General features: G+C 38.2%; 1 protein-coding gene across 2 annotated transcripts in view; it reads left to right on the top strand.

The window, feature by feature from the left end:
- Positions 1-5,801: 5,801 nt before the first annotated feature.
- WBP1L (WW domain binding protein 1 like) overlaps positions 5,802-15,648 on the top strand; it is a 46,251-nt gene continuing 36,404 nt past the window's right edge. The window contains exon 1 of one of the 2 annotated variants that reach the window (XM_039361704.1): positions 5,802-6,000. In XM_039361704.1, coding sequence (XP_039217638.1) covers positions 5,817-6,000 — 184 coding nt within the window. In that variant the 5' untranslated portion in view covers positions 5,802-5,816. The remainder of the gene's footprint in view (positions 6,001-15,648) is intronic. The other variant, XM_039361703.1, reaches the window with a different exon arrangement.

Below are 15,648 nucleotides of genomic sequence, written 5' to 3'. Positions count from 1 at the left end.
TTTCCCACTGATAATAACAATAGAAAAATGTCAGAGTTTACCCACAGGAAAAGAAAATCTCATTGCTACTCCTTCTCCCTCCCTGTCTCTCCCACGATTATGCTCATGATAACTAGGAGAGACAAGAGGCAAGAAGGGTAAGATTTGTCTCATCTATTAGCTATATCTCCCCACGTGTCTAACTTTACCCAACTGGGAAATCCAGATGAGGGCTTTTAATGCAGAGCTTAAGTTGAAAATAATTCACATGGGACTAAGAAAATTCACATGGGACTTTAAGACAGCAAAAATACTAGATATTTTGGAAGGTATTTGTGGAAACCTATCTTTATAGAGAACAGGGATTTTCACAAGAAGATTCTTTGCCAGGTTGAAAGCTGAAGCAATGTATTTATGGTTCAATTATGGTATAGCCAGAACTTGTTTGAAGCTAGGCTTGTTTGTTTGGCATCTCTCTGGCTCCATTTCCATGTTGGAAGACACCTTTCTCCCTCTCTGTCTCCCCACTGGTTGAGAATATATGTTAAAATCAAAGGTCAAGGGGGAAAACAAACAGTCCAGCCCACATCTTCCCTAGTAGCCAACACCCAGATAAGGAAATAAGATCAGATAACTGGAAGAAACTATAATAAATAACCATTAAAAAACACATTCCAACCAAGATGAACAGGCAAACTACTACAGCAGAGGTCTTCAAACTTGGCCCTTTTATGACTTGTGGACTTCAACTCCCAGAATTCCTCAGCCAGCATGCCTGGCTGAGGAATTCTGGGAGTTGAAGTCCACAAGTCATAAAAGGGCCAAATTTGAAGACCCCTGTACTACAGTGTATATCAGTAGTGGCGAACCTATGGCACATGTGCGAGAGGCAGCACTCAGAGTCCTCTCTGTGGGCATGCGTGCCATGCCCTGGAGATGGCGAGGGACTGGCCCCTGCCACTGTGGTCCTGTCCACCCAGTCTGCCATGACCCACGCGGCCATGCCCATCTGGCACCCGGTGATAAATAAGTGGGTTTTGGGTTGCAGTTTGGGCACTGGGTCTCTAAAAGGTTCGTCATCACTGGTGTATATAAACAAGCAGTAAGCTTCACTCTCTCATGCCTTGCCGCTACCTAGCCTGGTACTGAAACATCTGCAGTAAAACAACCAAGCTGAGAAACCTCCAAGAACCCAACAAATCTTGTCTCTCTCATTCTCCTAGCTCTTGAAGCCCAGGTGGCATTGGGACATACTAAACTGAATGTTTTGCAGTTTCCCCTTAGTAGCCCAAAGACAAGAGTGCTGCTGGATTTGCCAATTCTCCTCAGTAGAAGATAAACTGCCAAGTTGTTGGATGACTGTTGTTTTTTTCCTATGGGGTAAAGAGATTTTCTTTTACTATGGATCCTGTAGCAGCTGAGGACTTGACAGTGGTTTGGATTAAAATGCTTTAGGGCAGTGGTGTGGAAAATCGCCTAGACAGGATTTCCTTTAATCTATAAAAGCAAGCAAGATAATGGAAATGAAAGAATAATCTATTTTTTAAGGTGCATTGTTGCCTTCTAAAAATAGTGTATCCCCAAAGGTACTCCTCGACTTTGTTTAGGGACCATTTGAAGTTACACTGACACTGAAAAAAGTGACTTATGACAGTTTTCACATTTACAACCATTGCAGTATCACCCTAGTTACGTGATCAAAATTCAGATCCTTGGCAACTGGCTCATCTTTATGATGGCTGCCATGTCCCAGTGCTATGCAGTCACCTTTTGTGACCTTCTGCCAAGCAAAGTCAACAACCATGTTATGAATTTAACATCTGCAGTGATAACAACTGTGGCAAGAAAGGTCATAAAATGGGTCAAAACTTACTTAACTGTCTCACTTAGCAACATAAATTTTGGGCTCAAGTGTGATCGTAAGTTGAGGACTACCTGTAATAGATGTTACTTCATATAATATGTAGTTGGTCTTTCACAAGGAACATACCAATTGCTGGATTGCAGATTTCAGCATCTAGAGCAGGGGTCTTCAAACTTGGCCCTTTCCTTTTATGAATTGTGGACTTCAACTCCCAGAATTCCTCAGCCAGCGTGCCTGATCTAGAACTAAGGCATCTTTAACTGCCTTCAGGCTGAATGGACAAATAATGTTTTATCTTGAAATAAATGAGAATGAATTCATGTGAACACAAAACCACCCCCAAGAGATCAGTAACAACAAATAGGTCTGACCTCTGCCTTAAGTTTATCTAATCCAAAAGATGTAATATAAAAAGAACATAAAAAAGAAGGAAGGGAAATACAAGCAGAACTTTCTTAGCAACAAAGTTTTTATAACGACCATCTAAAACGGATATAGCCCAAAGCAATGGTGCCATTAGTTGTTTAAATCTAAATGTAACTAAGTAGGAAATGATGCTCTTTAGATAATACTTCATTTCAAAAAGTTGCAAACCAGTGCTGCTGAATTGGGAAGTCTCCTGCTCATTCTGCTGAATGCTTGGCTCCAGGCCTAATGGTATCGGGAGCCAGAGGACCCCAGAGCCACTGGTTTCTGAGCTTTACAGGGAGTGTCCCTGTTTTCCTTTTCTCCTTCTGCTGTAGCTAACGAAGGGAGGTACCTAACAGAGATGTTTTCTGTGTAGAACCAACAGCAGCTTTGCCTTCTTACGCAACAAACTTAGGTATTTCCTCTTCTCTCCTTCTCAAGTATATTACATAATGGTTATCACAGTTGCATTATAAGAATTGCTCTTTATGTTTAGTTCGGTGGTGCAATAGTATTCACATTACATCATATTAATGAGTGATACCTTTATCCAAACAAGCATACTTTGGAAATTTGTTTACATACAGTGAAGGAGAAAGATTTCTCTTTCACTAAAAGATTGAAACTACTAAGCTTACTTCCTGTGTAATGTTGAAGAAGTTTTATTACAATTCAATTTTATTGATTTCAATAGTGTTTACTCTTATATCTGAATTCAGTATTAAAGATGTTTTGAATTACTTAGAAATGTGTTGCATGTTTGGCTAGATTCAGTGTCTCAGATTTCAAGGGTTGGGTTTCCATTTCCCGTATTTGTGTTTAATTCTCCTTTCCCATGATAGCCTCTTCCAAGAAACATAGCCTTCCAGAGCCTTTGAAGAGTTATCTTCCTGTCTTTTTAAAGTAAAAAAACCAACCCTTTTTATTGCTGCAGCTGAGTCCCTTGTTTTCAAACAAAACCTGGCTGGCAAATACATTTTTATGTCTGACTCATTACATTTCAAGTAGCTAGAAAGAAAACAAGAATACATGCATGCTATCGGTCTCTGACTTGGCAATGAAAAAATATCTGGAGTATTAAGGGAACCAGAGTTGCCAAATACTTTTTGTGGGAATAAGGGGATAAAATACATCAGTCAGTTAAATAATCAGCAGTGCAATCACCTCTTCAAGTATGAGGAATCATTATGAGGCAACATAATTTTCTTATTATACTAAACAAAACCAGATATTGTAATACTGACTATGCATCATCTACAATTTGGTTTATTTGGTTTACTTGTGATATAATCCCAGCCATTGTGATTATACCAAAATTACCATAATTTATTATAATGTGTTGTATGGATCTAGACAAACATGAATTAAATAAATCATATTTTAATGCATGGGTCCCCACCCCCGGTCTGTGGATCGGTATCAGTCTGCAGTCTGTTGGGAACTGGGCCACGCAAGTGGCGGGCAAGTGTGTGAAGCTCCATTTGTTCAAACTGCGGGTGCACGTATGAAACCATCCCCCCTCCTCCACTGCTGCCGCCATTGCCAGTCCACAGAGCCGGAAAGATTGGGGACTGCTGGTTTAATACAGTCTATTAATCCTTATTATTCTACTAATCTGTAAATGGCCAATACTGTGATGATCTCACTGAAAACCAAGTGGGTAGACAAGTAAATACGTGAGTTTGGAAAAGATGTAAGGCATAGGTGTCATACTCGATCACATCACGTGATGTATCGTGACGCATTGTGATGTTTTTGCCTTTGTGGAGCCGGGGTGGGTGTGGCCTGTGTATGATGCATCCGAGCCACCAGTTTGACATCCCTAATGTAAGGCTTCAAACAAAGTTTCAGCTAGATCAACATTAATTATGGTTAGATCTGCAGCTTTCATCAAGCTATTTTAAACTTGATACATTTCTAACCCATCTGGAACTCAAGACAATATAAATGGGATTCTGAAGCAATCTCCCCTCAAACATAGGCCAAAGTCAGACATGTTTCAACAAAATGGTTTCTTCATATGAACAAGAGACTAAGAGCTCTTCTGTGGCATAATGTGGCTTAATAAACTGCATTCTGGATTTCAGCCTTTTATACTTTAGTCATAATGATAGCTAGGTGTTCTGTCTAAGCAGCAATTATCATGGCCCTCAATCAGCAGCTTCCCTTAATATTTTATCCTTCCTACTGATCTCTATGTGCACAATTTGTGCTGCTTCTGGAACAACTATGGCATGATAGCATGGCAGAGGCTGAGATATGCCCCAAATATTGTTTAGAAGCTACCTCTGTTTTGGTTCAACCTCTCTTGCACTGGATAGCACAATGTACAGGAAATCCTTGACTTACAACTGTTTGTAATGGCATTGACAAAAGTGATTTATAACCGTTCCTCAAACTTACTATTAATGCAGTAGTCCACAGTCATGTATTTGGGCACAGGGGTGTATTTATGATAGTTGCAGTGTCCTGGAGTTATGTGATTGCCATTTGTGACCTCCCCAGATGATTTCTCACAAGTAAAGTCAATGGGGGAAGCCAGATTTGTTTAATAGTTGTGTGATTCACTTAACAACTACAGTGATTTGCTTAACAACCATGGCAAAAAAGATTATAAAATTGGGCACGATTCATTCAACAACCAACTTGCATAGCAATGGAAATTCTAGTCTTAACCATGATCATAAGTTGAAGAGTACCTACCGTATAGAAGTGCCGGTCCAAACCTGCTGCTCTACAAAAATGGGATTTCCAGAATTCCCAGCCAACATGGCCATGGTTAGGATGCCATGGTTGATTGGCTTAGTTATAAACCATGAGCTATAACTCACAATAAGGTCCCAAGTAAATAAATTTGATTTTGCTTAACATATTGTGTGAACCTAGCAACTGTGTGTTGTCAAACATGGCTATGATTTAGGGTGAATCCAAATAATTCTTAACATAAATATCTAAGGTGAAGTAAACCAAGGTTTAGCATATTGTATGAACTCTATCACTAGTTGCATTTGGTCATCATCACATCAGTGGTACGTGAAATGAGGTGCACGAATGATAAAAAAAATAAGGTAGCTTTTCTTAGCATTTTGCTGTTGCACCCAGACAATGGGTGGGCCATACAGAATTGTACTAGGCAGGCTTGTGTGCCCTGGATTTCTTGCTCTTGTGCCCATGGACATTAATTTGAGAAGATTCTTTCTCGTTCCTGCAGAATCAAAGCGTCTAAGAAGAGCTCTCTTCCATCCTTCGCTCCCTCTGCCCCGTTTCTTACAATTAACCGGTTGTCCCAATTCCAAAGACACAATCGCACCTCCCTTTGTTCCAGTCTCTGTCTTCTGTCGCTTTAAACCAGAAAGCTAACGCGCTGCCTCCGCCACCTATGCATTTTTCCGCCACACTTAACATGGCCATTTCGGCGCTTCATTGGGTTTTTTTTCCCCTCCCTCCGTGGGCAAAAAAGGAGGAACCTATTCTTAATACTCCCATTTCTACAGCAGTTTTTTAAACAGCAGCAGCGAAAGCCAATGGAAGAAAGGAAGGGCCTCTTTGTACCCAATGGGAAGCAATGGCATGGGTGGAGCAAGGCTCTTGGGGTACGCTCGTTCTCTGCCAGACTCACAGTAGTTGGGTGAAGTTGGCTGGGGAGCGGGGGGTGGGGGGGAATGGAGCGGAGGCTCTTCGGTGCAATGGCTTTGCTCCTCTTCCAGGCTTTGCCCGAAGGGATGCCGGCAAGCACGGAGCCCGCGCAGGTAAGACGGATGTAACGAGGAGGGGAAAATCGGGGTTCAGGCCGGGAGGCGAGAAGAGCGAAGGGCCGGGCATAGAGGCTGAAGGGGGTCGGGTCGGGTAGGAACGAGAGCGGAAGGCAGGGCGAGGGCAGCGGAAACCGAGGGCAGGCCTCTGCCCGCATGGGAGTTGCATTTCGCTAGGAGCCTTGAGAAACAGGATTGGGTCCGCTCTAAAAAGACTTCCGAAGCTTGGAAAGAACTACTTGATTCAAAAAGCGTGATGGTGGCTGGATATGAAATTTCCAGCTTATAGTAAGCGTTATATTATCTCAGGCGTACAGGATCTGAAATGCAAACCAGGCTGTAATTGGGCAATGTTAAGTGCAGCACCTCGTCGTCGTGATAGGTTGGAACAAAGTCGCTCTAAACTAAAAACTAGCGGACTTCAATTTAGCCTAGCGTTTTGGATAAACCTATTGTTTATGGGTAGTTGATGGTTCAGTGCTTTGGAGAAATTCCGATAATCGAACTGAATACATTAGGAAGACATTAACCGGGGCCAAATCTATGGTGGAAACGCATATTTTCACGATTGTTTGTGATTCAGTTTGTAGATGGTGGTTTGTGGTTTAATATGCTTCTAAGTCCATACTTGTATATGTGGTAAACTAAGGATTGAGGAAGCTGTGGTTTAGCATAATGCGTGGAAGCAACTACTGTTGGAATAAAATGGTAGAGCAAATTGTGGTCGTTGGGAATCAATATGTTGTGTAAATGGTAATAGAATTAATTAGTAAACTATGATTCACTAAACTCTGGACAGCATGTGTGAACTGAACTACTGATGTGCATGCATGCACACAAAACAGGTGTGATCTCTGCAATCCTCTCCTTAATAACTGAGAAGAAATTGTGCCAAAAAATGATGCTGTTTAATTATTATTTTTGCAAAGCATCATCTTTAGCTTTGTGTGTAGAAGTCAAGAACTCACAATTGCTACTATAAAAATGTGATTATTAAATAAGAGAAAAATGATTTCCCAATCTTCATTTGACTCAAGAGAAAGAAAGCTGGTATTTGTTGTGGTACTATTGGTTTTTGCCAGATTCTAGATCATGAATACTGACTTTACTGCTGTTGTGTTAGCCCTGTTACCCTGTAGGCAAGCACTCTAGGTTCTAGTTATCTTCAGTTATCTTTGATCTTTTCTCAAAGAGGAAGGGCATGGGATAATTGAAGCTGGTAGGTGCTGGCAACTGGTCTGTATGACATCAATACCACAATTTTTGACTTCTGATAATAGGAGGGGCTTATTTGTGGACAGTCTAGGCTTCCATACCTGAGTATATTTTCTTTTCCTTTGTTTTTCTTTCTTTCCTCCCCCTCCTTTTTTTCCTTTTCCTTTTAAATGTACACATACCATTCTGTTTTGCTATTTCTTTGTTGTAATTAGTTGGGCCATAAATAGTAGCAGGGCTTCAGCAAATAGTAGATTTCATATAAGGTGCCACACTTTACATTGATGTAGTATTTTATAAATTCTAATATACAGTTTTATAGTTATCTATCTTAGTTATTTATAGTATTTAGATTATTATAAAAATTAAACTTTACATAATTTATAGGATTCTCTTGTGTTTTAAGTCCTGTACTCTGTAATTTTATGTTCATTTTATCTTTACCTTATTCCATGAATATCATTTCTTTTTATTTCTATTTAGAATAATTGTTATTACAATATTTATATTAGCCTGTGACTTGTAATGACTAAAAATGATTGGTTGTGGACAGCCAGCTGCACCAATATGTTGGAAAGTCCCTATCTGGAACTTGTATGCTAAACTTTTGGAAAAAAGCAGAACAGTTAATGTCCTTGTGTTGGTGTCATTAACTTGGAAAACAAAGTTGTACACAGTGATAAAGAATTCTGTCACTTTCAGTCTCCTAGACTACTGTTTTTGTGTAGTCTCCCATTTTGAGGGGAGAAGATTATTTAAACAGCACAAATATTGTCATAATTGTTTTTTTTATGTAGTATTTTGCATTTAGGTGGAGAAATAATAATGTGCCCTTGCCTTGTGAAGCTGATTCTCATTAAATTTGTCATTGCCCTCATCTTCTAAAATAGTATATGAAATTATGTGAATCCTAACCCTGAATAAAGCTAATTATTTTATTAAGGCTAGGACGAGTAAAGAAATATGCTACTTAAAATAATTAGGTTTTTATCTACAATCAGATTAAAGCCATGGTATAGTTTTGCATTTTTTAAACTAACATTTTATTCTTTGAATGTTTATAATAAATTATAAAAGTGAATATTTAGTTTTTCATACAGTAATACTTTAATTTTGATTTAGTTGCTCCCATTCCATGTTCATTTTTGAAAATTGACATTTGCCCTTTACATCAGGAACATTCAGAGTGGGATCAGATTCTGACAGTGATTCAGCTTTGGTTGTATAAATCATAAGACCTGTTGATACAAACCTGGGGCAATGTCAGAACTCAGTCGGTGTCTTGTTTGGACAAGTTTGCATATCTAAGGCAGAATGAGAATGAGTTTGGGCAATGGAGAAATGGCGTATGCACACAGAGCCAGATCTTTGTCAAATCATTATCCAGATTTTCTTCTTTGCTTTGTTTAGACTAGCTTGTACCTAGGTTGTCCAAGTAGAGCAGGAGTGTCTTTTGATAAGACTCTGGATTTGCATGCACACTTGGGCAGATAAAGCTGGAGCTCTGTCAGATCTCACTTCTACTTTGCCTTGATAAGTTGACTGTCAGTTATTCTACATTAAATTTTACTTTGCATACATATCATCCCATTTCTTGAATTTGCAAGCCCAACAGTTTGAGGAATCCTGTTATAAGAGAGACTATAAGCCAGACCTAAGTATAAAACACTCCTTGAAAAGATTCATGGAAGAAATAGTAACGTAAAAATTTGTGCCACATCCAGAAAGAATAATTTTGAGACTAAGTTTCCATAGTTTTGTAACCAGATGTATAATGCATACAAGAGAAATAACACAATTCTTTCCTGAATGAGTGAATGCATGCAACAGATGAAAATCTCCAGAAATAGTAGAAACATTGTATTCATCCCTAGGCATTTTAGGTTGATATCCTTAAACTAAAAGTCTGGGAGTAGAGAAGCTTGAGAACTAGTATCAAACTTGTTAATTACAGCTATCTCATCTAAATAATGACTATATCACAAAAAGTCAAATGTATTTCAAACTAGTTTACTATTCATTACAACACTTAAATTATTTCTGGTGAATTACTGTTTTGCACATATTTAACTTGTTCAGGTTTAATTCCCAGGTCTTTAATTTGCACTAAGCTTTTTTTTGTCTGAGCATATTTTTTGGGAAAAGAATGACTCCCAAGACAGAATCAGAAAAACTCTGTTAAAGAACATTCATTTTTCAGTTGTAGTACTTGGATTTTTTTACTGGCAGACTGAACCTAAAATATTTTTACTACCGTAAGTAGAAGGTGCAACTACAACTCTGATATTTACTGAAAAAAAAGGAATGCTGATTTTCTTAAAAACAAAAATATTGGAATGATTCCTGCATTTTCTGAATGTTATTTAGTGATCCACTATTACAGAAATTTTGAGAAAACTACTCTAAAGAAGTGCAGTCTAGTTTGGATTTTACTCTTTGTGATCTTATTTAGCCACTGCCTCAATTTGCTTATTGCATTAAGCTAATGGATCTCAAAATCTGTAGTGCTGCAATTTCTGTAAAATAATACTGACAATACTTGTGTGTATATAAATAATACAGTATTGGGGTTTTGTGTGGAATTTTTACACTGTATTCTAGAAGCTTCAGATACCAGATGGCCAGGCATGATAGAATCTGAAGTTTTCTCCATATTTGGAAGCAAGCTGGTTGGAGTGCTGTGGAAGCCTCACTGCTAAGGAGGCCAGGTGGTCACAGGTAGCATATCAGATAGCAAGAAAGCCCTGAGAAGATTCTTGGCAATGGCAAAAGTAGCTAAGAAAGCACACTGGTTTACCTGCAGCTACCCAACATGTTGAAGTTGGTGCTGTGTTATCTACCCAGTTCTGAAGTGTACTTGTCTTGGTCCTGTTTCCCATTAATTGTGTATGACATGAGTTCCTTCCCTCTTGATTTTCCTAGGAATTGGAACTATGCAGATGCTGTCCTCTCACATGTGTACAATCTTTCTGACTAGCCAGAAATTCTCACACTCCTCAAATTTTTCACAACGCACAGGACATTGTGATTAACAGTTTGCAGATTAATGGACTAAGAATATAGTGTGTTTTATGTGGCTTTAGTTTAGCATAATGAGAGAACCCAGCCAATTGTGGGTTAGTCATCAAAACATGGTTGAATGTAACCAGGCTTAAGGTAAAATGTTAAACCTGTCAACATAATTGAAAATTCAGTGATATGCATGATGTAAAAGCTTGCTGTGTTTAAAACACGGGGAATGCTTTTGAATTATTTGGAAGTAAAAGAACTTTTCTTAAAAGTTACAAAAAGCCACATGCTGTATATTTGGAATAACAAAATAATTAATGAAGGACAGTTTTATAGTGAGTCATGTCCCCAAATCAAGTTTCTTGATGGATATGAAAAATCATATTGGGAAAGTTGCTCCTAAACATATATATCAAAGTATAGATTATGATTTTGTAATCCTGTCTTGTAGGTAATGGGATTCTATCAATCTGTATATTGCTAAACTCACCTGTTTGTAACTTTTAATTGCAAAATCAATGCATCATAGGGCAACAATTTTTGAAGTACTTTAAATGTGCTAACTTACAGAATGCATCCAAACTCCTGAATTCATGATTCCAGTAGAATTGAAATTTGACAAATTTTATAAAACATTTTAAGGTATAAAAATTATCATAAAACATTTTATAACATAAAACTGCTGATGTTTGTGCTATACAGTTCAATATGAGCTGTTTTCAAGGCAGATTTATCTCTGAACTTTTAAGAACTTTTCCAGTGAAGACAGTACACTAGAAGCTCTCCCATTGTTGTTGTTATGTGTCTGGCTTTTTTCAGTCCTGTGGGAAGCTGGCAGCAATTAATTGAAGATTTGGAGGTATATGGTAAAGAAATATTTTTGAAACACTGACACAGCAGGTCATATATTGTCTAGTGGTTGATGATGATGCTTCTCAATCTGAACATGGGAGAACAACTGATGATGATTTTTCATTATCATAGAGATTTTAGTTGATTTTCTTTTGATTTATACATTTTTTCCATTTCAACAGCAGTTAACATTTTTCTCCTTCTGGAATTGGAGAACCAGGATTTTCTTTGACTCACTTACATAAGATAACCTTTGTTATCATGTGAGTACACATTAAAAATGAAATTCTGTTGCCTGTTCTCAAAAGAAAGTATATATCTACCCATACACATACATAACACACTCATACACATGCTATATACATATATATACCTACACACACACATACGCACACACATACATACATACATACATACATACATATAGATATTAATCACTGTCCATTTTGAATACATAGCAGAAAGAAGAAACTTGAGAATTCACAAGGTTGATACTATGGAACAAATAGTATATGGCAGGGCTTTTCAGCTTTTCCACCCATTGTACCACTTTTAGGATATGGCAACATCCGAGTATCACCAGTCGCCTAGCAAGGTGTCAAAAACTTGATGACCCCCCCAAAAAGGAAAAAAGTAATAAAAGCACTGGTAGTCCTTGACTTACAACAGTTCACTTAGTGACTGTTCGAAGTTACAATGGCACTGAAAAAAGTGCCCCCCCCAAGTCACAACCGAGCAAGACGCCTGTCTGCCCGCCCAGCGGCGCTCTTCCTCCTGTCCGAGGTTTTCATTTTTGTGAGCATTTCTGTTGAGGATTGGCAGCGGGGGTGGGGTGTTTGGTTTTTATTCCCCCCCCCCCGTCTGCTGGGTGGTTGCAGAAGGTTTTTGTCACTTCACATGACCCTGGGACACTGTGACTGTCATAAATATGAGTCAGTTGCCAAGCATCTGAATGTAAATCACAAGACCCTGGAGAGGCTGCAACATTCCAGCTGATCATTGCTTCTTCGGGGCTCAGCAGAAGCACCAGGATCAGCGCCAAGCTCCAGCTGGAGCCTGGCGCTGATCCTGGCACTTCCACTGAGCCCTGACAGCCCTGCAGCTCCAGCCATCTCTCGCTCAGGCTTGTGCGGTGCTGCCACCGGTTCAGCTCATTCCCCTCCCCCGCTACCACTTTTCTAGGATGTTCGCGTACTACCTGCCAGGTGCCAATGTACCACAGGTGGTACCCGTACCACTGGTTGAAAAGCCCTGGTATATGGAATAAAACTAAGACTGAATCTAGATGTTCTGCTTTGGATACCACGAAGCCTCCTCCCAGAAGGTAACAAAGAAAATAGGTCATGAAGCGGATGTGTAGCATCCCAGACAATGGACCCTGCTCAAGCATTGTTTATATGTCTATATATCTTGTTCATCTATAAAAGACCTTTTTGACTGGCTGGAACCAGAGTCCATCGTGTTGCAAACACAATCTCCAAGGGAATGCATAATATTTTCTTGGCAAACAGGGCCAAATAAGAAACTTTTCTTAATTTGTTATTTAATAAATGCCTAACAATGAATGAGCTAATGTATGCTTGAAATTTTTAATGATTTATTTGCAAGATTAGGTGAGAGCTGAACATTTGTATTAAAATTAGTTTTTAGTCACAGCCTATTCCTTCTTTTTGAAGATCCGTGCCATGTTTGAGACTTGCTTATTGCTAAATGAGAAAACATAAAAGACATTTTGATAGATAAGTTACAGTACTGGTAGTCTTTGATTTACAACTCGTCATTTAGTAACTGTTCCAAGATAGGATGCCCCACCCAAAAAGTACTTATAACCTGGCTTTGAAGTTAGGATGACCAGTCCCTGTGGTCATGTAACCACATTTTGGGTATTTGATAACCAAGCTGCATTTGTGGATGTTTGTAGCATCCTTCCACATGATCATAATTTACAATGTTTTTTCTGAAAACCAATGTTTATTTCCAGTTTTCTGCAAAAATGACCCTTAGCAAATGGGTTCACTTAGTGCCCACAGTGTTCACTTAATGACTTCCCCCCCAAAAGGTTGTAAAAACAGATCCAGTCACAGCTCCTGCTTTACAGTTGTCACAATTTATGACTAATGAGCAGGCTCCATAAGGTTGTAAATTGAGAAGTATCTGTATTCCATACATTGATGCAACCTGAGATAAAATTTTCTGAGTGCTTGTGTTTTTAGCATAATAGAATCTTATGGAAGATATAATGTATAAGTAGCTCTAAGTAATTTAGATGTGAATTATCTTTTGTGTAATTACTGTACTATTTTTTACTTATTTAGATATTCAGTGTTATGAATTAGATCAGTGGTTCTCAACCTTTTTAATGCCGCGACCCCCAACCGGTCGTAAGTCGAGGACTACTCAACTGGTCATAAGTCGAGGACTACTCAACTGGTGCAGCACCGTTTGCAGAATGGGACTTTTGGCGGGCTCAGCAGGGCAGAGACAGCCTGGACAATTCCTATTGGCTTTTGAAAGCCAATAAAATTAGACTCTATTCAAGAGAGTCTATTCTACTGTCTTTCAAAAGCCAATAGAATAAAAGGGAGTAGCACACTAAGGAAAAGGGGAAAAAAATGGCGGACTGTGTTGTTTGGCGACCTCCGTGAAATGGTCGTTCGACCCCAAATGAGGTCCCGACCCACAGGTTGAGAACCACTGAATTAGATGGAAAATATTGACAATTGTGTCTTCTCATTTTATATGTGACAAAGAATATGAGTTACAGTAATATTAAAGCAGAAGGAGTGAATCTTGCTTAACTCTGGTTTTCAGCACTTGATTTAGATAGAAATCCTAATAGCAGAACATTTTACTGAATTACTAGGAAAACAAAATATTCTACTTAAAAATTCCTGTAAAATGTAGCAGTTATATCTGTATGTTTCCTTTACCAGAAGATATAACAAAAAATCCCTCTGAGTAGAGCAGAAAAAATATTTTTGGGGTAATTGAAAATGTCAGCATTATTTTGGCAAATGAAACAGTTTTGACAGATGCAGCAATACTTAATCATAACCCAGTAGCTGAGTGGCAGGAAACTAGCATAGAGTTTCCCAAAGTTAGCCCCATTCAATAGTATTGGAATCAAGGGATGTTTCTTTACAGATAAATATATTTATACTTGCTTACTTATAAACGCAGTTGTGAGATATATACATCATGCTGTTCCCTTTTTCCAATCAGATAGTTTAAGTTAGTTAGAATTCCCTCTTTTCACTTCTCTTTTGTTACAACATGCTTTTTTTTAGTTTTCCTGTAACTAAAGCAGCTTTTGAGAATCCATTGCCCCCAAAAGTAGTTTATTTAACAATTCAATTTTAATAACTATTCAATTTCAATTATTCAACTCAATTTTTTAAAATAAAACTATATTCCAGTTATCTGAGTTAATTGCTTCTCCTTTTTCTTCTTGCACATTTGGTCATGTCTAATCTTGCAAACAAAACTGGGTTAGAGCAAGTTAGCCTTGAAATACCAGTATCCAGCAGGTGGCATTCTTACTTCAGATGAATATAGAATTCAGTATTTAATGTCTAGCATTTATTATTATTATAAAATGAAACTAGATCAGGCTATTTACAGAAATCTGTTTTTAAAAAGTGAAAGGAAACCCCTCTTTGTGTTATGACATTTATGTCTCGCCTTTCAGTGTTAATATCCCCAATCCAAGGGAACTATGGATTATGCAAAAGAAAGTGAAATGGAATATTTCTAATTTTAATCAGGGATAGTCAGCCTGGTGAGCTCCAGTTACCAGCAGTCCCAACCAGCAAGGACAGTATGAAGAATTTAAGAGTTTAAAAGCCAGATTGTATATCTTTTTCTAGGCCTGACTTATATATCACACTAGGTTTTTAATATAGTATGTTATGCACTCTTAGCAATTGTAGTTCATAAACCATTGTGTATGACTTAGGATGTTACTTGAATCCAACCAAGCTGAAAAACAGTTCATTTGTAGTACTGCTCTAATCTGATACAAAACATAGATGGCCTCAAGCTGACAATGTACTAATGCTACTATTCTCCTGATTGATGTTGAGACTTTCAAGTTAATATCTTAACCGAGATTACATAATAGATTTGAATAGTACATCTGTTATAGCTGGTATAATCATGGTCTAGACTTCAGAAGTGAATCAAGTTAATTAATCTGGCATTTCCTATGCTGAGAAACCAAGCCTCAGTACCAGCACTGAAAAAAACCAGGTGCAAAGTGTATTAATCTCAAATGTGATACAGACCTGGAACTGGAAACAAAGACCCCATGTAAATATCAATAGATGTGCTCCAGATGTTAAACAAATGAACCCCTGATCCTTGGCAGCGAAAGCTCCTGAGAGAGTTGAAACTTTGTAAAATCATATAATAGCTAAATCAAGACTAATTTTTAAGCTGTGTCTGAGTGGATATTTTTTTTCTGTTTAGTTCTCTTAATTCATTTCATCTTTTTCTTGCCTTCTTTTTGCTTCTTTTGCTGCTGGAGATGTGTTGTTAACTGCATTACCCAGTTACTGTTTTGATGGGTCT

Source organism: Crotalus tigris, unplaced genomic scaffold (genome assembly GCF_016545835.1).
Source record: "Crotalus tigris isolate CLP2741 ecotype Arizona unplaced genomic scaffold, ASM1654583v1 scf7180000019328.220996217465:2438092, whole genome shotgun sequence".
In the NCBI taxonomy this organism is placed as follows: Eukaryota; Metazoa; Chordata; class Lepidosauria; order Squamata; family Viperidae; genus Crotalus; species Crotalus tigris.
The sequence above is the reverse complement of the archived record's forward strand: the minus strand, read 5'-3'. Positions and strand labels throughout refer to the sequence as shown.